Below are 26225 nucleotides of genomic sequence, written 5' to 3'. Positions count from 1 at the left end.
TCTCTGCCATACCGCCCTCCAATTTATAGTCAATTAGTGTTTTATGAGGCTATAAAATTGAGTAAAGGAGGTCAACATAATACACGCTATGCCTGAGTAGTAAATTCCGACAAAGCTAATGATACTTTCAAAATTTTGGTCATTTATTCTGAGATGATATACCACCTCCCTATTGTCTGGTGAGGGGGGTAACATTCTCTTTGAGTTCTCAAGGGATGCTCAGGCTGGGATGGCTTGGCAAGTGGCCTTGCTCACTCTCACCTGCAGTGGACATTAACAAGTCTCTCTGAGCGTCACAGTGATAGAGAGTGTCCATAAAACTAATTGGAAATGTCTGAGTCGGTCTGGAGCATGGTCAGTTCCATTAGGCCAGGGCTCTAGGTTCCAACTTGATATAAATATATGAGCTTGGTGGGCTCCAGCAAGGCACAGAAGGAAAATTCTTCCTCCTCCAAACTCCCTCCCATGCCATCCAGGTCATTTGGGTCAAATCATCCCTCCACTCTTCACTTGCTGTGTGACTTCTGGCAAGTGATTTAACCTTTCTGAACCAGCTTCCTCTCCCATATCATGGAGAAAGTGAGATCCCCATGTCTAGTTTTGTGAGGAGTAAATGAACAGGTACTAAGCAAAGGGTCATTCCCTTCCTAGCTCTCCCACCCACGTTCCACCTTCCTATCGGAAGAGGATTCTTTTCTGGCTCACTCTGATGATGAAGTGCCTTGAAAGGAGCCTTACCCTTTTCCTGAGGTTCTTTCCATCATGCCACGTGTAGGAGGAGCCACTGGAGTACTCGCTGCAGGTGCTCGAAAGGGAAAGCTCACTGCTGCTGCAGCTGTTTCGAGGACAGAGATGACCAGGGATGACAACCCCCAAACCAGGGCATTTCAAAGCCCGGACTCCTGATTTTGCACTTGGCTGGCATTCCTAAAAAAGCAGGAGAGCTCTGAGTGAGGGCTTTGCTTTGGGGACAGCAGATACCAAGTCAACATCATACTGAGATAGAAAGGAAGGTAGCCCAGTGATGAGAAGTCCAGCTTTTGGGTCAGACAGACTAGGGGTTCCAATCTTGGCTCTACCTCTTACTAACACACTAGGAGGGATTATTTGATCCCTTAGAGCTACATTTTTTAAAAAAGTGAATAATGATAATACTGCCTACGTTATGGGGTTACTGCAAAGACCAAATGGGGTTCCAGATGAGAAGCATATTGCAAAGTACCGGGCCTAAGTAGGTGCTTGATTATGATGAGTTGCCATCACCCTTAGGCAGAATTACCACAATGGAAGTTTCCTACTTTATCCAGGCATACTGGTCAAAGAATCAGATCAATGTCAAGACATGACTAATAGTCCAGAAGAATGAAGACAGGGTAGCATCTTTGGTTGTGGGGTTCAAAAGCATGAGCACTAGACTGGGAGTCTAGTGACCTGGATGTCACATTGCCAGTGGTATGAAATATTGGGCAAAGAAATTATTTAACTTCCATGGACCTCAAGGTCTTCCTTTGTAGGCGAGGGAGTTCTACCAGATTACTCCCAGGGTTCCCTATGGCTCTGACGGCCTCATGGCAAGTCAGGAATCAAAGGCCAAGGAAGCCATGGAAACCAGTGGAACACTAGAGCAGAATCATGAGGTTCTGCTGTAAAGGTTATAGAACTTTTCCTATCAGCTGGTTGTCCAAATGATAAAAACTGTCACACTGACTAGATTTGGATCCCACGCAAAAGATCCAGGAGGTTAGAATTCTAGAGGGTCTGTAGTGGCACAGGCGACAGAATTGTAAACATCCAGCACATCTTGATAGCCACCTTCTCAGCCCCTAATGTAAAAGATGAAGCTCCAAGAGCTGGACAAGCTAAACTAATTTAGCATCCTGATCACGAGAACAAAGTCTCTCCTTACAGTCTCATTCCACTCCCCTATCTATATAAAGCTTGTCTCAGAAAGTCTTTGATGGGGAACCATCTGTCTTTGTGTCATTTGCAGAATGGCAAAGCCTCTTAGTTATGCAATTTATTGACACTTTACAGGTGCCTTTAGTACCTGAGTACTTATCACTGTTCTCCAAATGCAATTCCAGCCGACGGTTCCAGCGGACGGTGACCAAACACCCACTAGAGGAAGGCAAGGCATGCTGTCCTGGGAGTACTCGGGGTACATGCTAACCCCCCATGCAAGTACAGAGGGTATGTTTAATTTCAGCTTTAATCAATATCCATAATGCTTCACAAGCTTAGATTTTCAATATCAGGCATCTGCCTGCTCTCAATACCTCATTTTTGCTGCAAAACCATCCCTTTAAGTGATCTAAAAATGCCAAGAAATTTTACTACTCTACTCTTGACCCCCTAGAAATACGGCTCTGAAGTTCACAGAAAGAAGAAACTTGTTTTAAAATGGAGCATTCAGCAGTATCTGTTGATTTATGACCTTGTTTACTGCTGCACGTGGCTTAGTTAAGGGGAGTTTGTATCCTGACAGATGCCTACGGGCAGCGGTGCCTTTGCCTGGGAGGGCCCGACACTGACATGTCAGCCACTGCACACATCTAGAACAAGCTTCTAGAAGTAACACATCATGCTCTCCTCTCCTTCTACTTGTGTGCTTTCCACGTTCACCATCCCCAAACCTCTCGCCTATTTCGTCATTTGATTAAGTGGCGTGGTGGTTTTCTTTAGGACTGCCTCTGCTCTGACAGGTAGGTCTGTCTCCAGAGAGAGACTGTGTCTGTGTCCTGTGCGAGGCCATCCAGATCTAAACTTTTCTAGAAAATACGCCGTTTTCACGCTTTGCACAGCTTCTGTTTACAGCTTGGGCTCCACCTTTTCCCAAAGTACTGAAGCTTATGTGGTTTCCCTCTCTCTCTCCCACCTGTTCCTTCCCACTACACCTTCTCAACATGGTATCTATTTTTACAACTCAATTCAATTTGCAGGCCTCTTTCTACACACAAGCATCGTCTCCCAGTTGTTGCTCCTGTGTGTACCTCCAGGATGATGTTGGATTCAGAGAAAAGGAAATTTGACCTCAGAGCTAGCAAAGGAGGGAACTGCTGCTTCTGCCTTGACCGTGAACTTGAGATGCCCAGATGGGATGGAGGATACTTTGGGGAGGTGGGGATGGCTCATCAGTGCGGTGTAGAGGCAGGTGAGGTTGGGGGCGGCAAGCAGGGAAGTGCAGGCTTCTCAGACTTCAGTGCACACATGTATCCTCTGCGATCTTGCAGATTCTGATTCAATCATTCTGAGGTGGAATCGGAGATGTAGTATTTTGGGGACACTCCCAGTGCTTTGATGCTGCTGGTCTAGGACTTTGAGTAGAAAGCCCTGAGGGGAAACTATGAGAGGGAGAGTCTACCTCCTCTGTGGGTTACTTGGTAGCGAATTGTGTCACCTCACAGGCTGACCTGGACCGTGTGTTGAAGGATGAAGGGAACGATCGAAGTCTACCCATGGGTCCGCGGACTGGGGCGGGCGGGCGGGCGTGTGCGTGTGTGTGCGCGCGCACGCGTGCGCGCGTGCGTGCGTGCGGGGGCGGGCGGGGGGGGGGTGGGGCAATTACTGAGTAATTCCTTACAAAGAAGAGGGCTGGGGCGCCTGGGTGGCTCAGTAGGTTAAGCATCTGCCTTCTGATCAGGTCATGATCTCAGGGTATTGGATTGAGCCCCGCCTCCGGCTCCCAGGTCAGCAGGGAGTCTGCCACTCCTTCTCCCTCCGCCATTCCCCCTGCTTGTGGGCAGGCACTCTCACTCTCTCTCAATTGAATAAATAAAATCTTAAAAAAAAAGGGGGGGCAGTCCTTCCTACTGGGACATTTTATTTCCCCCACCTTAAACAATCAATGTTTGAATTTAATAAGGGATCCAGAATCTCTGACATCATGGCTGCAAGGCGAGCTCCTTTTTCCTGCAGTTTCCTTCATCAGCATATGATTATCAAGCAGGATTATCTATTGCAGTGAATAACTAACTGCTCTGTGGTTGAGTGCTTGAACTCTAAAGCCGTTTACTAGGCTGAAATCCTGGCTCTTCTACTTGCTAACTCCTTGACCTTGGGAAAGTTACTTAACCCTTCCATGCCTCAATTTCTTTCTTTGTAAATGGAGATGAGGAAAGCACAGACCACCTAAGATCACTGTGAAATCTGAACAACCCCTGGCATATAGTAACGCTTAGTAATATTCAGGTGTTGCTACTATTATTAATATTTTTTTATATACACGTCTTGACTCTCAAACTAAATCCTACGTTCATAGTCTCCCTAAGAGATGCTATATTATACTTACTGTACCAGTGTTGTCTGACGCCTTGTACACCAGAACAGGGCTGAGCAAAAGCCAAAAGTGTGGGTGCACTTTGTTTCTGGGAAGTCCTGACATAAGCTTCCGGAGAGACGTGCTAGCAGATACCTCTCTGGTATCATTCCCCATCTCTGCCATGGTGTTCTGTGGCTGAGGCATAGGACCAAGTTCGAAGAAGAACGAAGAGGGCTAAACAGCAGAGATCTTATTATTGTCCTAACGTCGTTAGCAAGCATTGTGGTACCTGCATTTTATGTCATGTCATCCTCACCAGAGTTTTCAGGAACAAAAAAGAAGTATCCATTATGCTCATTTTTCAGATGAGGAAATTGAGGCACAGAGGCATTAAGATCTTGCATAAGGTCCCCCGGCCAGTACAACACTCTAACATTGGGCCCAGGTCCTAGCCCCTCTGCTATACCACCAAGTAAGGCCCTTGACAATAAGCAGAACTCCTAGACGAATACTGACCACCGAGCACCCAACTGGGAAGAGTTCTAATTAGTAACAGATAATGATTATTATTAAAATTATTCTCTGCCCAAGAAAATGTATAGTGGTTTCCGTTGTAACATTATCTTACTTATGTGGACTTCACTGGCAAAATACCCCCTGCTTGCACTAGTAGAAATGTACTTTTCTCACTGTGTGTTTTAGATTATTACCTTGGGTGACTCGTAGGCTTTAACATCCTCACTGTGAAAAATGCAATACAAAATCCGCAATTTCAGTTAAAAAAAGGAGACAGGGAGAATGATGGCAAGAGTTTCTTGTGTAAAAACTGCACACTTAAAAAATTCCTGACCTTAAGGCTGTGTGATAGATTGGATGCCATTAAGGTCTTCATGAGTGTTTAAAGTGACAGCATTCCACTGAAATTTAATTCCATTCTACACTGAGAATATTTACCTTTGATACAGAATATCCTCCCTACACTGATAAAATTATACAGTAAAATCAAAAGCCAATTATCCACAAATGTTCATCCGTCATTGTTTTAGGCCTAACGTTTTTCATTACATATTTATTTGGCTCTTGTATTTTCCAAGTTACTTGCTTTATGTCAATGAGAGTTAAAAGCCACGCTGGTTAAAGTTTTGCCAAACAAGCAAAAGCTAACCCTAGCTAAAGAAAAAAAATGTATAGCCCATGAATTTTTAAAAGTTCATACATAATATATCATAAAAGTAGGATGAATAATATAGGCCATGGGCTTTAATAAAAAGCTCCTTGACCATTTCTCAGAGACTTTGAGATGTAATCAATACCCAAAAAGGTGTCTTGGGGACAAAGCCAAGATTTATGGTATTTTTGCCGGGAGTGACACTTTCTGCTTACTCTATCAGCTGGGGGACATGATATTGAATTTCAGAGAACACAAGAAAGGGAGGTATGTTTATCTGCCTGACAATGCTTCAAGGATGCGCTTTATGGTCCACTTGTGACATCATATTTGATGGCAGGAAAATAACCTAAACAAGCGATCTGAAGGTAAGAGAGATACTCACATGCATCTCAACATCAGTCCGTGACTGCGTCAGACTTCGGCTTCTTTCCACATCTGAAAGCAAATCTCCGGATGAAAGATCTAAGATGCGTGAGTGAAGTTTCTAGGTAAAAACAAGCAGAAACATTGCATAGTGATGACTTAATTGTTTGTTTCAAAATCCTGCCTCGGACAGCTACAGCTCCACGGAGCTGACGTTTCTAGATTAGATAATACATAGCCTAACTCAAAAAAGTTTATTCTAGGTTTATCGGCAACCCATATATATAGATAGATATATATAGATATATCTATATATGTGCAAACTTGAACTTATACATGATAATCACAGTCTGTCAGTCGTCTGTGTTGGAAAATCAGTAGCAGGAAAAAAAGTAGTAGGTGGAAAATAAGTAGCAGGAAAAATGTGAATCATCCAATACACTTATAGGCTAGTATGAAAATTAACTTTTGATATTCACATTAGAAAACAATCACCGTGTTAACCTTATTATGTTGAGCAGCGGTTAAAATCTGAGCAAATAATTATAAAAGTGACCTTATTTTTAAACAGCATTGATCTTGTGAAATCTTCCCTTGGACACATTTTAACTCAAAGTCATTAATGTCATCTGTTAGGAACAATTAATGTGAATAGAAAATAATTGCATTTGGGATCTGGGGACTTGGAGGACTTTGTGCATTAATATTCACATGCTATTTGATTATATACTCAATTCTTTATTTCAGCTTTGCTTGGGAGGCCTGCTAAACCAGGGACATTTCACTATATTAATCTTTATACTAATTACTAAGGCTTTTCTGTGGACATTAAATTTGATCTGTTTAATTGCAAATACAATAAAACTCGTGATTTATGTCTAATGTTTCTGCTAGGCTGATGACATTTTAAAATGGTACTTGTAGCCTGGTTTGTCTTGGTTACAACTTTTGTGACTTCAGACACTAAAATATCGAATTGAGTAAGTAAATAATGTGGCTAAGCATGCTGCCCTCACCTCTGCAAAGTTTTTCTGTTCCTTTTCCTCCCTGGAAAGGCCTTGCTGCATACTGATGTTGATCTAGGAAATGTCTCAGATTCTGTGTCACTAATTAATGTTAAGCTCATCTTGGAGTACAGGGGTGGCCCCATGGGTCCCTCTGTCCCCTGGACCTATCATGTTGTCAACAGAGACTGTAAATTCCACGAACACGAGGCACATTCGCTATGTTCTCCATCGGACTACTCCCTGCAGCCTGAACTTGCGTGAGAGCCCTGTGTACTTGCTTTAGCTGGCCACTCGACAAACATGCCTACAGCAGCCGACGGAGGGAGGGTGCTGAGGTAGGACTATGTTGCATCCCTCTGCAGGAGCAAAGGTATTTTTTTCTGCTATGGATCGTCCTCCTCCTTCCCAGTGAAGCTCTAAATCACTCTTTGCTTCAGACCAATACTTGGGCTTTCCTCAATCTGTGTTTGTGGAGCTACTTTCACCAAAAAGGGCCTAAATCCTAACCTGGTTGCCTGTTATTTTGAAAATTCTAATTTCTCCCACAGAGCTAAGGCATCAATAGGTAACTAGAATTAGGATTTTTTTTTCTGCATGATTTTTATAATCCTTACCCCAAGCTCCCTCTAGAAACTGAGTCTCCTGGGGGCAACAGTCACTTAATCCCCGGGACCTGTCACAGTGTGTAATACTCAGTGAGTAGCAAGTACCCTACTGGTATTTGTTGTAGTCTATAAAGAAAAAGATGTCTTTATATTTTTCCCACCCACATATAGGTTTTAAAGCTTGAGAGAGTGCCAGAAGAATGATAATGTTCTGAGACCTAAGGAAACACTTATCAATATGCAAACAGTCCAAGAAGTTATAGGAAATGACATTCAAGAAAAGAAATGATGAATTTAAGTGGTATGTCATGTGATTTTAGGGAAAAGTCTTTCTAGATTAGACATCTGAGGTAATTTGGTTCATGGTTGCTCTTCACTCCTTATCAAATACATGATGTCATCCTTTGCTTTCTGCATGAATATACGTATAAATGCATCCCCCTAAATGATGTTATATTTTAGCAGTTTATACCCAAACACTCAGTTCCCCTCAACTGAAGTCAGTAACACTGTGCGGGAAAGGGGACAGGTCCTGGAACAAGGGGACAGATGACCTGAGCTTCAGCTCCATCTGAGGCACAGTGTTACCAGGTCTTGGGAATGTAACTGAAGCTCTCTGTCTCAGATTCCTCCCTGGTGACAGAGGGATGGGAGTGGCTGTTTAACCTACTCTACGGGTAGGGAGAGGCGTTGCCATAGTCAGGAACAAGACCAGGTAAGAGACTACACTGAAATTCACAGAGCTAACTAATTCACCAATTAGTTGTCAAAACTGAGAGTTGGTGGTACTAGGTAATTTCTTGGATGCCAAGGCACACGTGAATCCTCTGTTGTTATAGTTTCCACATATGTAAGACAAATACAAATTGACTTGGAAAACAAAAATCTATTTCTGTGTCAAGGCCATAGGCAAGAAAATGGTACGTAAATATCATCCTTTCGCACAACTTGCTTTAAATAACCATGAAAGCTCGGAGATGTTCCAATTCTTTTTTGTTGGTGGTGTTATACTTTCTTAAAATAAGAATTTTTATGAAAGGCTTATATTTTCACACCTATATAAGTGTATGTTATATTATAATAAATATATTCTCACAGAACGCACATACGGGGTGTGCAAGAGAATAAGCACATCGATTTTCAAACTGGTACTGTGATGTTATCTGGGCTTAATAAAGGGCTGGGTACAAAGCAGGTAGAAGGTATACATGGAGAATTCAATTAAAGCTATTGTCAGAAAGAGTAAAACCGACAGGAGAATACCGTGACCTCTTGAAAGAAGTCTACGTGCCTAGAGGGAAAATTCTCAGCACATATCTATTTATAGGTCATGTTCACTATTAGTGTCCATCTGGATTAACATCTCTCACCTGAAATAATTCAAACTTAGAATTCTTAACCTGAAAAGCTAGAGGAATCTTGGATTGAGATATGACTTTTTTTTAACGTTTTAGACTCGAGAGGTAGCCAGATTATTCAGTATAGGTTTGAAATTGACCTCACATCGCCTCTTATATTATCTCTGTAACTGAGATTCCACTTGGTCTTAGAAACAGAGACTCCTGGCCTCACACATTTCCTAACCAGAGGTCAGTGAGATCTTGTCGCTCAAACGCTCTCTTTGATGAAACAGTCTACCCCTCCCTTCCTGCCACACTAGTTTCATTGTCTCTGGAATGAGTCCCTCTCACTTTTCACATGGTACACTCTCCCTGCTCCTGCCCACCCACCTGAGACCTGCTCATCATGCAGGATTGCATTAAAACCCTTTCCATAAGACTGTCATCGCTAGGCCGTACTGGCTTCCACACCTAGCCAGATGATATCCCTCCTCCATTCTGGCAGTAGCTGAGGGGCATGATTACTGAATTGCTCCCATGTTTGGGTCTATTTTCCTAACAGGATGATGGGCTCTGTGAGAATGCAGGACAAACTCTGTATTTCTGCTTTGTCCCTGTGGCAGGGACTGGCTAAGTGTCATGGAATGGATTCCAGCTTCTCTCTGGGCACACAGCTGGACCGCATTTCCCAGCCTCCTTTGTAGCTGATGTGGTCGTCTGACATGGTTAGCTCTAGCCAGTGGAGTGTGAGCAAAAGCGATGTCTCTCCTGGCCCAGGACTATCTTTAGCATGGGGGGGGGGGGCGTGCCATGCTCTTTCCCCTTCCACTGGCTTGATGCAGCCAACTAAGCAGAGCAAACTTGCAAGCCACATGTGAAAGATGGAGCCACTGGAGCAGCAGACATGGAGTCGGCCCCTCTCCGGTTAATGATGGCAGCGGGGACTGGAGCCCATGGTGCCCTTGGGCTTCTGAGCTGGGCTGGAGGGCCAGTTTCCCATCGCCTGCTTCTCTCCTCACTCACGGAGCTGCCGTTCTGCAGCTGCCCAGGGAAGTCTCCTTGCATTTAACAGAATTCTGCTTCTGGGTTTTTGCTCAGCATGGAAATGCGGTCTTAACATTAAGGCCCTGATGGCCGAGGCCAGGAAGACACTGAATCCTTATTCAGGGGCACAAGGTGAGGGTAAAAAGTGGATCTTTATCAGAGAAATTTGGGCAGCATGGGAAACCAGACTGGAAAAATCCAGTAAAATAGGGTGACAAGCAGCGTTTGCATTTACTGATGTACATCCTAAAGTTTGAAAAGGAACGTGCGGATTTTTTCATGTCAGGATCTCAGAAGTTATTAACTCAGCATAAGATGGAAAGAGGAAAGGACTTTGCTCTCTTCTCTTTAGTCAGATTTGGTGAGAGAATTAATCTAAGACCGTAATCATGCATATAATTATTCTCCCCTCTAACTATTAAAATCCAAGTATCTGTACAAAAGAGAAGTTATGGGAGTGAATATGACATATACCTGATTAATGGGATCTACCAACATGAGTAATTTAGATTCAGCAGCAGAGGTACACGTGAATTAGTGTTTTTAATCTGATTTGCCTCAATCCCCTTGATTTACTTAACCTTGGTGGATACTACAGTATGCATATCCTGAATTCTACCCGGGGCCTGTTGTATATTCTCTAGAGTTACTTTTTTCTCTTCGTGAAAAAGGTCTCCCAGTTAAAGGCGATGGCTTCTATGCCCACAATTCTTGAGTTCCTGTTTTATTTATAAAGTGAGAAGGTCTGTTATTGCCACATGAATTACTGCTAAACCTTCAGTGACCACATTTCTGTTCACAATATGCTCTACTCATTTGAAGGCATTTTCTACCCTCAAAAGTTCATGGTAGGATATTTAGAGGAAGGATGGAGAACTTCTCAAAATCTGCCCAGTTACCACTGGTGTCTTTAACTGTTCAGCATCCTCAGCCCAGGAGATGGGATATCAGGGCATCCTGCCCCCCTCTGCTGAGTGCTGCTACTCCCACGTATCTTGCCCATTTGGACGTGGCCTTATGTAAGGGCTCACCCTCACTTGCAAATCTAGCGGCCTGGATTCTGGGCTGATATCTTGAAGGAAGAACTCACTGCTTCTTCACCTTCAGCTTTGTTTGCAGATCCCCTTCTCTCCACTTTGAAGAGCTGATCTCAACTCACAGCTTCCAGGAAACTTCCTAGAGCCCCACTCCTGCTCCCTCAACTCAGCTCCAGGCTTGTTTCATCTCCTTTAATCCCACCACAAGGAAAGCAAGTCTGGAGTGTGCTATTACGAAATCTTCAGAGAATCTTTTGATACTGCTAACTTCAGACAATTTCCTGTGAGTTCACCACCTTTCTGGATATCCTCTGTTACAGGGCAGAAAACACAGGTGGTGGATTTGGTATAGGTTGAAGAGACGTATTCTAAATATGGCTCTGAATTAGACATAATCAGGCGAATAAGCTTTGTTCCTTCTGTTGGATAACAAAGCAATTTTCGTAGGCATGTGAAAGCTCCGGAAGGAAGTTTAAGGAAATCTCCTCAATAGTGTGGAGCCTGATTAAGACCATTTTTCTTTGAAGCTTTACTCACCAGATGATTATCCAAAAATCCCCAAAGTTTTACCTTATGCACATACTAGACTTACATTTTTGCCGTATTCAGGAAATGAGTTTTTTTTTTTTAAAGATTTTATTTATTCATTTGAGAGAGAGACAGAGAGAGAACAAGCAGGGGGAGAGGCAGAGGGAGAGGGAGAAGCAGACTCCCTGCTGAGCAAGGAGCCCGATTCGGGACTCGATCCCAGGACCCTGGGATCATGACCTGAGCCGAAGGCAGACGCTTAAACATCTGAGCCACCCAGGCGCCCAGGAAATGAGATTTTTGAAAAAGATTTTATTTACTTATCTGAGAGAGAGAGTGAGTGAGCAGGGAGAGGAGCAGAGGGAGAAAATCTTAAGCAGACTCTCCACTGAGCACAGAGGTAATGTGGGGCTCGACCTCATGACCCTGAGATCATGACCTGAGCCAAAACCAAGAGTCAGAAGCTTAACTGACTGCACCACCCGGGTTCCCCAGGGAATGTGATCTATCTTTCTCCCTTCCCTTCCCTCTTCCCCTTTCTTTCCTTTTTCTTACTTCTTTCTTTCTTTTTAAGATTTATTTATTTGAGAGACAGTGAGAGAGCATGCAAGCAGGGAGAGGGGCACAGGGGGAGGAAGAGGGACAAGCAGACCCCGAGCTGAGTGCAGAGCCCTACAGGGGGCCCAGTCTCACCACCCTGAGATCATGACCTGAGCTGAAACCAAGAGTCAGCCACCCAACTGACTGAGCCACTCAGGCACCCCCAGGAAATGTGATTTTTCATCAGCCCTCCCAAATGCCATCAGGAGAGCAGACCCTTGGTTCACATTTCATAGGTTTCATTCTGTTCCATTAAGAATTTATTATAAAACTGGATATTACATAACTGCATATTACATAACTGAGTATTAAATTATCATTTCTTAGATTTACAAAAATTTGAGCCGAGACAAAATCTTTTCAGATAAAAGCTGATGTTTAATTAATTATGCCATTATTTCCATTTTGGGATACAAAGATAAAACATAATATCTGCCTTCAGCCATCCTGCTGATGCGACAGAGTATGACTTTCGAATGTTCTCCTGGAAGCTCTTTAAAAACTATGTTCATCAAGATTTGATCTCACTTCAGAGTCTGAAATTTTTATAGCTATTTTTTAACCATATATAATAGTTCTTGCTGCAATTATTATTTTTCCTGACAACATTTAGACTTGCCTTGTGTATCAATCTTCAGGTGCCCCGAGTACATTCTGTTTCACTCTGGATGGTGCCTCTGCAAATGACATGGTTCTGCATCCTCCTTTCTCCTTCTCTGGGATCCAAGGTTATAGGCTGCTTTTTGAAACAATTATTCCACAGCTATATTCAAAACCTTCTTCTAGGGTCTCTGCTACCATGACAACCTGATTATCCTGGTGGCTGCCTAAGGGAGTATTTGGTTTGGTGACTAGGAAGTTCACTGGGGGACCTCTGCAGCTTAAACTGATGACTGGACTATCTCAAATCTGTCCTGTCTTCTGAAATTCCATTAACATTGCCCTGAGGACCCATACGGTGAGAACCAGCAGGAAGATGGATGGGGATGGAAACGGTAGACCTTGCCCTTGGGAGCCTCCACTCTAATTAGTTGAACAAGAAGCATTTATGAAGCATCTACTGTGTACAGAGTCTTGACTATGAATTATGAACAGACTTAAGGAAGCTCATTAGTGGAGCCTACTAAATATCAATGAGGAGCCCAAACACACAGAAGAAAAAAAAAAAAAAAAAACATAGGAATTTTGGGGCAGAATATGCAAAGGAGATCATGGTAGAATAAGGTGATATGGAGGCAGAAGTGGGGGTGGGGTGGGGGTCAGCCCAGTCACACGGTTAAATATGAATACGATGATGTTCTGTGTAATAAATGTTCACACAACAGGGGCTTAGTTCTCACTCTCAAGCTTCCAAATCTCTTGGTCTCTTTACACAAAACAACAACAAAAAAGAATCAGAAACATTTAATATATATAACAGCAGGTCACCTATGGGCAGGTGGGGAGCCAGTTCCGAAGACTAAGTCACACTTGGCTTGCCTGTGAATAATCCTAAAAGTGGCTGAAACTTCCCTTTTGTCTTCTCCCTTGACTCTGATCTGAGAGAGGAAGTGATTCAGCACAGCCTAGGCCTATTCTTGGATCTAAGAGTTACAGAAGTGCCATGAAACTTCCATTTTTGTCACTAATTACTTTAACAGGTACTTTAATAAGTGCTTTCCAATTGCCCCTGCTGTTTTGTAAAATTATCTACACTGCATTTTACATTTTTAATCAAGCTTTATTTTTGAAAAGGTTCCTGGACTGCTAAAGCTTTTGCTTTTTACATGTGGGGGGACAAATTTTCCCTCTGATTTCATAGAACTAAAGAAATGAGGCGGGGAGAAAACCTGGCCTGCTATTTTTACCAGACTTGTTGGAAATTATGGTGATGGTCACTGTAGTCCCACACACCATTTCTTTTTTTTTTTTTTTTTTAAGATTTTATTTATTTATTCGAGAGAGAGAGCACAGAGGGAGAGCGAGAGGGAGAAGCAGACTCCCTGCAGGGAGCCTGATGTGGGACTCAATCCCAGGACCCTGAAATCATGACCTGAGATGAAGGCAGTCACTTAACCGACTGAGCCACCCAGGCGCCCCATCCACACACCATTTCTTAAGAAGAAATGAATTACCTCCTTCCCTGTAGGGGACAAGGGCACTATGTGATGTCTCTGCTCTGGATCTTATCTCATGGATCCTCACACTAAATCTGGAAGAAGCTACTATCTTAATTTTTGGGGATGAAAATTCTGCTTATTTACATTCTGCTTATTTCTCTCCTGAGGGAAGGGGACTGGTCTCCTTTGCAGGATGAGTTGTTTATTTCTGCCTCAGTGTTCAGCCCCTCATCTGGCTCACTCCCATCAGGAGATGTGGACATTTAATGAGCTGTTTAGCATCAAGTATGTGTTTCACATACATTACTCTTTTATTTATTTTTAAAAAATTTTAAGAAGATTTTTATTTATTTGAGAGATAGCAAGAGAGAGCGTGAACAGGGAAGAGAGAGAGAAGTAGACTCCCCGCTGAGCAGGAGCCCGACTTGGGGCTCGATCCCAGGACCCTGGGATCATGACCTGAGCCGAAGGAAGACGCTTAACTGGCTGAGCCACCCAGGAGCCCCTATATTATTCTTTTAAATGCTGATCATAACCCACAGCAAGAACATTATCAATCCCATTTTGCAGGTGAGGAAACAGGTACACAAGTTAAAAATCTTGTCTAAGGGGGGGCGCCTGGGTGGCTCAGTTGTTAAGCATCTGCCTTTGGCTCAGGTCATGATCCCAGAGTCCTGGGATCGATCCCCGCATCGGGCTCCCTGCTCGGTCGGAAGCCTGCTTCTCCCTCTGACTCTCCCTCTGTGCTCTCTCTCTCTCAAATAAATAAATAAAATCTCTAAAAAAAAAAAAAAAATCTTGTCTAAGGTCACATAAATAGTGTCCCAGGTAGTATGAGTGCAGAGTTCATTCTCAAATTTTTTTCATTCCCTTAATTTCTGTAATTTAAACCGGTTTATGATGGTTTGTTATAAAAAATTTACAATAATTGGGCACCTATGTGGCTCAGTGGGTGAAGCGTTTGACTCACGATTTTGGCTCAGGTCGTGATCTCAGGGTCCTGGGATTGCGCACCGAGTCAGATGCTCCACTCAGTGGGGAGTCTGTTTGAGGAGTCTCTCTCTTTCTCCCTCTGTCCCTCCCCATGCTCATGCTCACTATCTCTCTCTCTCTAAAATAAAAATAAATAAACCTTTTAAAAAATTTACAAAAATAATATAAATTAAGTAGACCAGATAAACTATGTAAGACTAAAAAAAGGAAGTACCTTGAAATACAATGCAATATCTCCACTTACTATATTCAAATATCATTCATTAAAAATATACTTTCATTATTATTATTTCACTATTATTAGTAGTAGTAATATTACTGGTATTGGTGATGTTACTTCCTCCTTAGAGCTCTACATTCTTTCTGGGAAAACACCATTTTGTATATAAATTTGGATTTAACTGAAAATAAAACTTAGGAGAAAAACAGCAAACCGTTATAGACCAAACGCCAGGTGCTGTACTAAGTGCTTCTATTATTTTTTTTTCTTATTTAATCTTCATAATCACCTAACGAGGTAGAAACTATTATCACTTTGATTTTTCAAATGAGAAAACTGAAGCACAAGAGCAGGTGAGGAGCTGTTCTGTCAGGGATTTGAACTTGGACTCAGACTGTAAGCCTGTCCTCTGATGGCACCTATTCTCTGCCCCTGTGATATCTTATCCAGGGCACAGTGATGAGGGAACCCATCCCTGTCACCAAGGCGTTTGTAGGAAGATCAGCCACCGGGCACTCTCAACGTCATGTGCCACGTAAAACTTAGCAGTGGGCTCCGGGGAGGCTTTCCTGAGAAACTGGCTGAATCGAGATTTTATGAACAAGAAATGATGACTCAGGTGAAGAAGCCAAGAAAGAAAAAAAAAGGCGGGGGTGGCTTCTGGGCAGAATATATGCAATGGTCCACAGATGAAAGAGTGTGGCAGCTTTCTGCAAATAGCTGAGCAAGACCACAGGGGAGAACTTAGGAGGGGAACAGTGAGAGCGATGTCTCAGCGAGTAAGGGACCTGGGGCAAGTCACGCAGTGGGTCGTCAGCATGGAGCTGGGCCAGGACTTGAATTCATCACTCTCTCCAAAGCATATGCTTTCTCCTTCATCCCTTTGCCCACTCCCCACATTTTTTCTGAATGCTGAACTTAGCTCTGGGCCTCCATGACGCTTATCTATGTAAACAAGCAAAGCAAGGTCTGTTAAGAAGGGACTCGAAGGGTCATCTCTGGGAGGAAACGCAGACACAGTGGAGACACACACACAGCTTCTGTGCCTTTGAGGCGTGCTTCTTCCTTGCGGGGGGCTTCCATCCAGGATCTTCACTTACCCGCTGCTCGCCAACGCTGAGCAAATTGTTGCTGGCACTCCAGAGGTCTCTAATCGCTAATCCTGAAGACACAGAGTGACTCCCTCAGGCAACGAAAGGGGCTCATACGTTTTCCAGGCTGCTGGCAAGAAATCCTACCTGGGCCCTGCTCTATTCTCCCAACTACAATGAGGAGACATCAAAAATCATAGAACTCGCGCTCAACACTGGAAGATAATCTCCAAGGAAGGGAAAATGTCTTATCTGTGTTTTAGAGAACAACAACGAAAAAACATCATGGAGAATTATTTATAAGATGGGTGCCTCTTTATATTATTAAAAGAAAGCTGAGCACAAATGAAATTCAGAGTTTGGGAGATGACAGAACTGCTGGGGCCTTAACAGGCTGCAGGATTCACCCTCCTGGCGCTTCTGGGCTCGGGTGCTGCGGGGGGACCTGGACCCAACGTCCATGGGAATGACTTCTGTGCTCGGTACTCATCTGCCTTTTGCAGGTCAGTGTCCTGGTTCTCACAGGACAAGTGCCTAGAGTCACATTCATTGTCTATTTGTGGAGACATACTACGTTACATACGTGAATATGGCCGCAAGTTCCTTGAGGGCCCAGAGCCTCATTGCCCCTCAGAGTTAATACAACGTGGTACATTTTCAGGGCTTCAGACTTAAATTTCAGTTTGTTTTATAGGCTTTGTTGCCACAGATCCACATCACGGTTCCCCTGTGGCTTTATCCCCACAGCTGTTTTTAAAATCTACTGTAACTTTACCCCATGGTAAGAAATGCCTCATGGTATTATAAACAAGCACTTGGAAATTGTTATTTATGTGGCTTCCTAATAGCAATTTGAAATATAGGGCATAAAATTACTAGCTTACAATATTGTTCAATATTAACAGTGGGAAAGGTAATATGTAAAACAGACATTAAAGGATTAGCTGTAAAATACATTTCACAAAGTTAAATCATTTCTTGGCAAATGGCAGTTTCCAGCTATTACGTAGGATTTATCAAGTCAAGTGGATTTATTTTTATTTTTCTATTAGTTTGCTAAATATATTCTATATTTAAATTTCAATCTTGTGGATTTTTTTTCAGGCATATTAGCAGAGGCTATTCAAAACAGAATGTGAAATAGGAGTGATGCCAGACTTTCAAGTCAAAATTGCTCCATGGTTTTCTCCAGCAAATCCTCTCACTAAAGTGGACTCAAGACTCAGCTGTAACATCCAAGAGAAAAGTACATGGATATGATATTGCAAACATTTTATTGACAGATTAGGGAATTACAACTGCATCAGAGAATTCAGGAAAAAGGCATGTTCTCCTTAAGACATAAAACAGTGTTTCCACGGTTTATTTTTTGCTTCAGACAACACTTTGTTCTAATCAAGTATGTTTGGTAAACGCTATGAATTTGTGAACCAGGCACCAAAGAAGGTGGGAAGAGAAATTCCTAATCTCCCAGGGTGGAAATTGTAAAGTATTAAATGGATATTCGATGCATAAATACAAATAACATAATCTCTCTATTTTCTTCTGAGACAGACACCGGTTACCATAATCCTAAAATTATCCCATCTTCTCAAATCCCTACAGATTTATTAATTTTCATAAACTGTTTTGATGGAAACTTTCTTAAAAGATGCAAAGTAATCTTTCTTGAGGTTTCCTTTTATTTTAGATTGTGGACAGCATTTTCAACCTCAGAGAATACCAAAAATGAGTTCTTACTTTTCAAAGGAATTGGTTATGGATCTATAAATATTACAAAGAAAGGAGCATTATGGAGAAAAGAAACTGCTCTTACACTCATTTGAGAAATGATGAGAGAATCTAGGTTCCCAAGAAGTAATTATTATTGTAAAATTAAGGGTCTGCTTTGAACACTTGTTAATTATCAGCTGGTTATAAAGACAATGTTTTTTCTCTGAGACTGTGAGTTGCAGACTATAAATATTTCTCCTCCATTGTCCCATGTTAACAATCCTAAGGGCTTCAAAACATTTATTACATATAAATCTTAATTTTTTTTTGTTCAGCTGTTTTATGTGGGATGGTAAATTTCTTTTCATAAACACTTTTCTATTGATTGAAAAGTAATGGAATAAGATGCCCTCCAACTTGAGCACATAAAAATATAGTCAGAGTGTAAAATGTGAGTCACGTATTCAGCAAGTCAATGGTTGACTCCCAGAAGATGTCACCTAGTGCAGTGTGTCATCAAGCTCTAGGCTAGGGTGCAGACTGGGTCCATAAGCTGTGGCCATGTTCACCGCGTTACCCAAACACCTCAATCAACTGGACTCCAATGAACCCAAACCCTTGATTAGCTGACTTATTATTCTTTTTAGCTGATGTATTTAAAACAATGATTAATAACCAGAAGCTTCTAAACATTCAGGATAAATTCTGGGTTTGGGTTTACAAATTAGCTCCCCTCCCCGTTTTTCACCTCCATAACCAGAGAGGCAGGCTGGCATGTGGCCAGGTGTTCTACTGCTTGGGTTCAGATCCTGGCTTTGTGTCATTTAAGGCATGCAGGTTATTGCACTTTTTGAGTCTTAGCTTCCTTTATGGAAAATAATAACAATATTCACTCATAGGGGCTTATCAAAGATTTGATGTTCAACAGAAGGAGCTCCGGAACTATAAGGCTGTGGTACGAATTCCATTCACCAAGGGGCTTGGGACATATTAAATGCTCAGTAAATGTTAACTACTTTCATAACCAGTAACACAATTTGTTCAGTGCAGGGGGCCATTTGTAAAAAAAGATATTAAGAATTTCACAATGGTGACAGAAAAGCATTTCAACAAGCACAGGGCCCTTCTAAGGCCCTGTGTGACTGGACAGGTTCATTCCCAGGAAGTCAGCCCTGGCTATTACCTTACCTGATTATCATTAGACTCAGAAAAACACCCCAAACCAAACAAAGATCTGGTTATGTTCCCTTCGTTAAGCTTGCTGAGGTAAGAGCAGACTTTTGAATTTTAACATAATTTTCAATACCTGAATAGCATGATTTCTAATCCCCGCCTCCCCCTCCCCCCCGCCTCCCGTCTATACTCACTTAGCTTCCTACTATGAGAATCACCTCCAGTGAAAAACCACCCTTTCGGTAGCATTGTAAGTGATGACAATTTGCAACACAAGACCCCAAACTCCAGAAAGTGTCAACAGCAGGGTATCTGGTTGAGGGAAAGGGAGCTAAAGACTTCCCAGAAAGTCAGCTTTGTCAATTCTGAGTTAGCTGCTTTATAACCAGAATGTTAGGAGCGGCTTGTTCTAAGTTCCTCCTGTTGCCATTTATTTCTTTTCCTGTCCTCACAGGAAGGTTGCCCATACCCTGAACAATGCTCCTGCCCGGACAGGAAAAACGGAAGGAATCCCTCGCTGAGGCATCAAGATGGCACCAGGTGGACGTGAGCAGAGCTGTGTCTTCTAGTTGCATTCTCATTTCTATGCCCACCACCTGACATTCCTGTCCCACTCTTCAGCAGCTCCCTATGCCTTAATACCTCCTGATTTTCCTGATCCTGAAATTCACTTACACTTGTTCTATTGCTACTCATGGTTCCTAACATGACACAGAATTGAGGACCAGTTCTTAGTAAAAACCCTGGGCAGATAATCAATGAAGTTATATAAAATGCAAGTGATGACTTCGGAATTCTACCCATATAACCTTTCCTGATTAATCTCTGAGGACAGACAGTTTCCTTTGCCACTGCATGGTCTAGATATGGCCTCCCAAAGATACAAATAAATAAGAGCACTAAGTTTCTTCTGTTCCCCTCTCTAAACTGTGATGTCCACCTGTAATTGCTAACTACAAAAACAGCTGTTATTATATTACACCATGTGGTACTGGTACCCCATATATCTTATGTGAAAATCCCTTACCAATCTCTAATTAATCTTAGCCTGGACCGAGACAGACTGTCACACGAGCCACCACAGCGTCATGTAGCCTGCTGCTGGTCAATGCAGTGATCGTGAGATGCTTAAATTCCTTTTCACATTTACTTCTTGAATCTGTCACTAGACCCCAGAATCATCTGAAAGAATTAGGCAGTTCTCAATATGATCTCATTATTGACATTTATGTTGATCGATGTTGGCTCTTGCAGAATTGGAATCTACAGATCAATTTCCTTATTAGATTCTTTCTCACTGCTGCCATAATCATTTTATCACACAGGCTGCTGCTTTATCACTATGTAATAGGACAAGCTAAACCAGTTCCTCTAGTCCGTTACAAGAAACAGAAAATTTTCCTGGTTTTAAATCTTATTTTCCTCAAATTTTAAGAAATTCCCTGATAATTATATTCACATAGAGGTTTATTTGAAATTGCTCTTCTTTAAACCCATGTTCCATGGAGGAACCAGTGTTAAATCTTAAGGGAAATGTACGCAATACTAAAATAAAATCATCTTTCCATTCCTCTCAGAGATTTTCCAATGTCACGTTATAAGACAGGTTCCATCCACATGGTGACTTTTGCCAGCTGGGTAGAACAGGTGATAATGTCAGTGTCTCTGGTAGGGTTCCCAAACCTGGTCAGGTAGTTCTGTATAAAGGGGGAGAAACAAACCCTCCAGGGTGCTTCTAGCCCCCTAACTGGTCATCAGTTGTAAGAGGGCTAAGAAAAAAACAGTGGTTGTCATCAGAGGCTGTATCCCTACTCAAGGGAGACCAACTCATGTTACATGCTTCACTAAGAAATGGCCAGGAGTGAAATCAAATATGAGGCACAGTAATCTAAATATTTTCTAAAGTCTAATATTCAACTCTGCACGGAAGGAATAAATAATTGTCTTTGTGTCTACACAGACTTGCAATTCCTAGGAAATACACAGATTCTCAGGGTTTCTTAATAGGAGAGCCCAGAGGTCCATGGGCACAATTCAAAGCAATTGTGAACTGGGAAGAAAATGCATCTTTAGTTTCACCAAGCTTGAACTAAAATTTAACATTTCCTTCAGTTATGAAAAATGTAGGCTTCAAACTCCAGTGGTATAAACTGGTGACTTTGTCACCAACAGAAACCACAGACATCTTCACATCACATGACGGTTGTGGAAAATATCTCTAAATATTGCATACTGGAATCATTACGTAAAAACTAAGAACTGTCATTTGAGCTTGTTATTTCATGCTTTAGGAATGAAGCACATCATATATATTTTTCAATATTTTAGTAATGGCGCCTCAACATAATTGGTTTCCTTTTACAATCCCATGCCTTTATGTGCTTAAAAGCATTATTCTAAGAAGAGGATCATAGGCTTCTCCGGTCTAAAAAAAGGGGCTATGACTAAAACATGGTTATGAACCCCAATTACGTCACTACTCCCCAACCCTCCAGCTCAAATTGCATGTGATGTGGAGACCATCTGTCATAGCTCTGACTTTATACATGTGTGAACAAGAATGGGTGGATTTCAGCCATCCTGAATCCTGCTGGTTACCTCCAGCATGTGGAGGCACAGGCCCTAGTTGGGCAAGGAACCTGAATTAACTTGAAATCTCCACTAAAATAAATGAGCTTCCTTTTTGTTGCCAAGCTGAGCTCTACAGCTATGATTGTTATGTATTGTTGCAATCTAGGCCTTAATGGCATTTTAGCCCTGTGGTGGGTTCACAGAGAAACTATTTTCAAACTTCAAAAGGCCATTAAAACATGTGCAGATGTCTGGAAAATTAATACTATTATCTAACTCTCACCCTTTGCCTGTAGGAGGCAAAGAAGAGACAAGGCTCAATAAAGATATTAGAGATCAATACATGGCCATAAAGCAAAGTGCTGTCCTTCTGGGGAGTGCGGATGGTGATGAGTAAGGAATATGACAGTGCTTTTGAAGAGGCTTTCTCATTAGATTTTTTGTCAAAGTCATTCACTTAATCTGTTAAAAATATAAAGAGAGAATGGGAATGGCATGGAAGGTAGAAGGGAGAAAGAGATAAAGATAATTTTCTGCTACCCTACTTTAATTTTGATGTTCAAGGTCCAGAGTTCTCAAGAGTGGAGGCATTCATTCATTCACATGACAGAACCCAAATTTGTCAAGGTTAATGTTGAACAGGTTAGAGTTTCTGTTCTAAAGTGTTTTGAATTTTGAGAGACTTCAGTCACATTCTGTAAATTCTCAGGATAGGGAGGTATTCTCATAGTTAATTTCAAGGCTTTTCTAAAGTTTTTACAACCATGATATATTTTCTTCCCCCTTTTCACTTTTTTTCCAATAGATTTAATTCTGCAACTGTCCCAGGTACCCCAATAAAACATGAAAACAACACAATTTTTATCAAAGAATGGAAACTTTATATTTTTATTAAAGGATTTCTTTTAGAGAGTTCTCAGTTTAAAAAGAGGAAAAAGAAAGAAAAATGTTTTAGAAGACATTTTTAGCAGTTTTTTTTTTTTTCAGATGGATGGAGCTGACCATGGGAAACACACTGGAAATTCTTAAAGCGTTATATTGAATCATCTCTCCAAATAGCCTTCATCAGAAAACCTGAAAACATTCACAAATTGTGGGAAAAGCATACTTTTAAAGTCAAGAATAAGTGAGACTGTGTCAGCCAAGATTACACCTAGCCGTAAAAAAACAGAAATAAAAAATGGACCACTCAGGGGATTAAACATACAAGGGATTTGTTTTCTCACACAGCAACAAGTTCAGAGGTAGGTGGTCCCTAAGATTTTGGGGGTTATTTGTTAGTGCATCATAACCTAACTTATACTGACTAATTAAAGGAAGCTCACGTGAAATGCCAGTCAAAAGGATCAAGTGGCAGACATAGTCTAAAACAGGGTCATGTATTAGAACTCTCTCAACTAGAACATTAGAACCATGTATTAGAGCTCTCTCAACCATGTATTAGAACTCTTACTGGGGTGACTGTTGGTAACTCATCCTTCTGAATGGAATTTTTTTATTTTTTTGATGTACTGTTCCATGATTCATTGTTTGCGTGTAACACCCAGTGCTCCATTCAATACGTGCTCTCTTTAATACCCATCACCAGGCTAAACTATTCCCCCACACCCCTCCCCTCTAGAACCCTCAGTTTGTTTCTCAGAGTCCATAGTCTCTCATGGTTCGTCTCCCCCTCTGATTTCCCCCCCTTCATTCTTCCCTTCCTGCTATCTTCTTCTTCTTTTTTTTTTTTTAACATATAATGTATCATTTGTTTCAGAGGTACAGGTCTGTGATTCAACAGTCTTACACAATTCACAGCGCTCACCGTAGCACATACCCTCCCCAATGTCTATCACCCAGCCACCCCATCCCTCCCACCCCACCACTCCAGCAACCCTCAGTTTGTTTCCTGAGATTAAGAATTCCTCATATCAGTGAGGTCATATGATACATGTCTTTCTCTGACTTATTTCGCTCAGCATAACACCCTCTAGTTCCATCCACGTCGATGCAAATGGCAAAATTTTTTTTTTCCTTGATGGCTGCATAATGTTCCATGGATTGTTCTCCTTTTAAAGTTCAATATAAGGACTATCTCAGGATTGCACTCAGCTACCAAAAGCAACAACAGTAATAACAACAGAAAGACAAAAAGCCTGCCTTACAGGGTCATAAACTTATAGGGGTTTATATTTCTCACACAGCAAGATGTCCAGAGGTAGGCAGTCCAGAGCTGCTGCTGTAGTTCATTCATGTCATCGATAAATCAAACTCTTCTCATCTTTCTGTTCTGTGCTGCCATCTTTTCTGTGGGGGCTCATGCTAAGGTAGCTGCTATATGTCCTGGCATTTCCTCCACCTCCCAGATAGGAAGAAGGGTAAGCATAAATGGAGAACACCATAGCTGTGTTTTACCCCCTTTATCAGGAAAACAAAAGCTTGCCATAAATTCCCACAGCAGATTTCCATGTAGGTCTTATACGCCAGAACCAGGTCAGCCTGGACTCTCCTAATTGAGAGGGAAGCTGAGAAACAGCATATTTGGCCTTTTAGTATCCGAGGTGCAGGAAAGAAGGAAGACAGAGGTTGACTGAGTGCGGTGGTCATGAGTGCTACTTACTAAATGTGTCCATTTCTCTTTCCTTCTGGGGACATGTCTACTTATGTTTCTGGACCCCTTTGTGGTTGAGTGGGGGCCATATGCCTAGTCTGGCCAACGAATTGTGGGTGGAATGCTCAAGGCATTTTGAATAGTGATGTGAAACCATCCAGAGCTCTCTTCTCAGCCTGGAGACTGGCAATGTTTGAGATGGTGGCTGCTCCATGAGTCATGTCTCCTGAGGGTCTAAGATGCACAAGTGCCTCCCTGGCTGACCTACAGGAGTAATCTAGCATAAGTAAGCAGCAGATCTTTGTGTATGAAGTCACACAGAGTTTATAGTTATTTGTTACCACAGCACAACCTAGCCCATCCTGACTGATTCAATGAGTCCACTTGAAATGTCAGGCGGGAGGAACATGTGTGAGAGGCAGGTAGTCTCAGGCAGGACAATATATTAGGGATCTCAGAAACAATACTGATTCCAATGGGATGATATCCTGAAGCCAACTTTCTCTACTTCAAGTGCAGTTAAGTGGCCTTTAATTCATAATATTATAGCCATCCTTGTACTGCCCACAGGACACAGACAAATTATCCCTCTCTCCTGTGTCTCTACGTAGGTGAGTGGCTAATGAAACATAGCATGTTCAAGGTAAGCCACCAAATTTAATATGAACTTCCAGGATGATCACCCACAAAAATTTAATGCATGATAATGAGGGATGGAATAGTTTATGACCAGTCTAGTTAATGAGAGAGTTCACATGTCTGTGTTGCTGAGCCTGCCCGTAAGAGGAGGACAAGAACAAAAACAAACAAACAAAAAACAGGGTGGGGAGACGTGACTTAAAATTAAAGTATTAATGACCTCTTCAGTTACATGGAGGATCTGACTTTACCTCTAAATATAGTGTTTCACACCCTCAGCAAAGTCAATGGAAATTCATTCAAAAGTGACAGGGCTCTTCCACAAGGACCCCAAAGATACCAGTATCAAGCCACTGTAACAGAGGCAAATCAAATGGGAGCGGAAAGGGAACATTAGCCGACTTTAGTACAAAGGAGGTGGATTGCTTGACTAGCTGTTTCAAGTTTCAGTGTTGCTCATGTTTCATTTTAACTACTACCCCTGGTCTTAGCATGAGATGGGTGAAGCAAGCCATATGGATTTATGCTGGGAAATGGTTACTTCCACAACAGATGGCAACACAGAACCTTTCACAACATACTCCTGTGCTAAAAGTCACTTAACATAACTTTAGATTCATCTGGCTGGGAATGCGTGCAGAGTGGGGTGTGCAGCAAGGAGGGTACTGAGCGGATACAAGTGTTATTGCTGATCCAGTTCCTTCTAGACAGTGCCCACTTGCAGGGGTCAAAGGCTAATTTGAAAACAGCAAGGGAAGAACAGAAGATCATTGTTACATCATGCTACACTTCTGTGGGGCTTTCCATTGCTCATTTAAAAGAAGGTTATGGGATAGCTTATCTCTTCCTTTTGTAAAATCCAAGTATGAATTGCTTTACCTTCCCCGAATGTGTACATGCCTTATTTGTGTGTGTGTGTGTGTGTGTGTGTGTGTGCCTCATCTTCAAGTGTCAGTTTTTATTTTTTTTTAAAGATTTTATTTATTTGAGAGAATAAGAGAGAGAGAGAGAGCACATGAGAGGGGGGAGGGTCAGAGGGAGAAGCAGACTCCCTGCTGAACAGGGAGCAGGATGCCGGACTCGATCCCGGGACTCCAGGATCATTACCTGAGTGGAAGGCAGTCACTTAACCAACTGAGCCACCCAGGCGCCCTCAAGTGTCAGTTTTTAAAGTAAAAAT

The 26225-nt window shown here is 42.1% G+C and overlaps 1 protein-coding gene and 1 long non-coding RNA gene across 6 annotated transcripts in view; one reads left to right on the top strand and one right to left on the bottom strand.

Moving 5' to 3' along the window:
* Positions 1-26225, bottom strand: part of NCKAP5 (NCK associated protein 5) — a 965493-nt gene that overhangs the window by 111891 nt on the left and 827377 nt on the right. For all 5 annotated transcript variants that reach the window (XM_073884776.1, XM_025857088.2, XM_073884781.1 and 2 more), the window contains 2 exons: positions 5812-5913; positions 739-927 (listed from right to left, as the gene is read on the bottom strand). In XM_073884776.1, the coding sequence (XP_073740877.1) occupies positions 739-927; positions 5812-5913 (291 nt within the window). The remainder of the gene's footprint in view (positions 1-738; positions 928-5811; positions 5914-26225) is intronic.
* On the top strand, positions 1682-17674 carry LOC141371168 (uncharacterized). Its single transcript, XR_012375906.1, has 3 exons — positions 1682-1740; positions 2085-2177; positions 17461-17674. It is a non-coding gene; the product is annotated as an uncharacterized lncRNA (long non-coding RNA).

Source organism: Callorhinus ursinus, unplaced genomic scaffold (genome assembly GCF_003265705.2).
Source record: "Callorhinus ursinus isolate GAN/ISIS: 27379988/994484 unplaced genomic scaffold, GSC_fseal_2.0 scaffold2, whole genome shotgun sequence".
Taxonomy (NCBI): domain Eukaryota; kingdom Metazoa; phylum Chordata; class Mammalia; order Carnivora; family Otariidae; genus Callorhinus; species Callorhinus ursinus.
The sequence above is the reverse complement of the archived record's forward strand: the minus strand, read 5'-3'. Positions and strand labels throughout refer to the sequence as shown.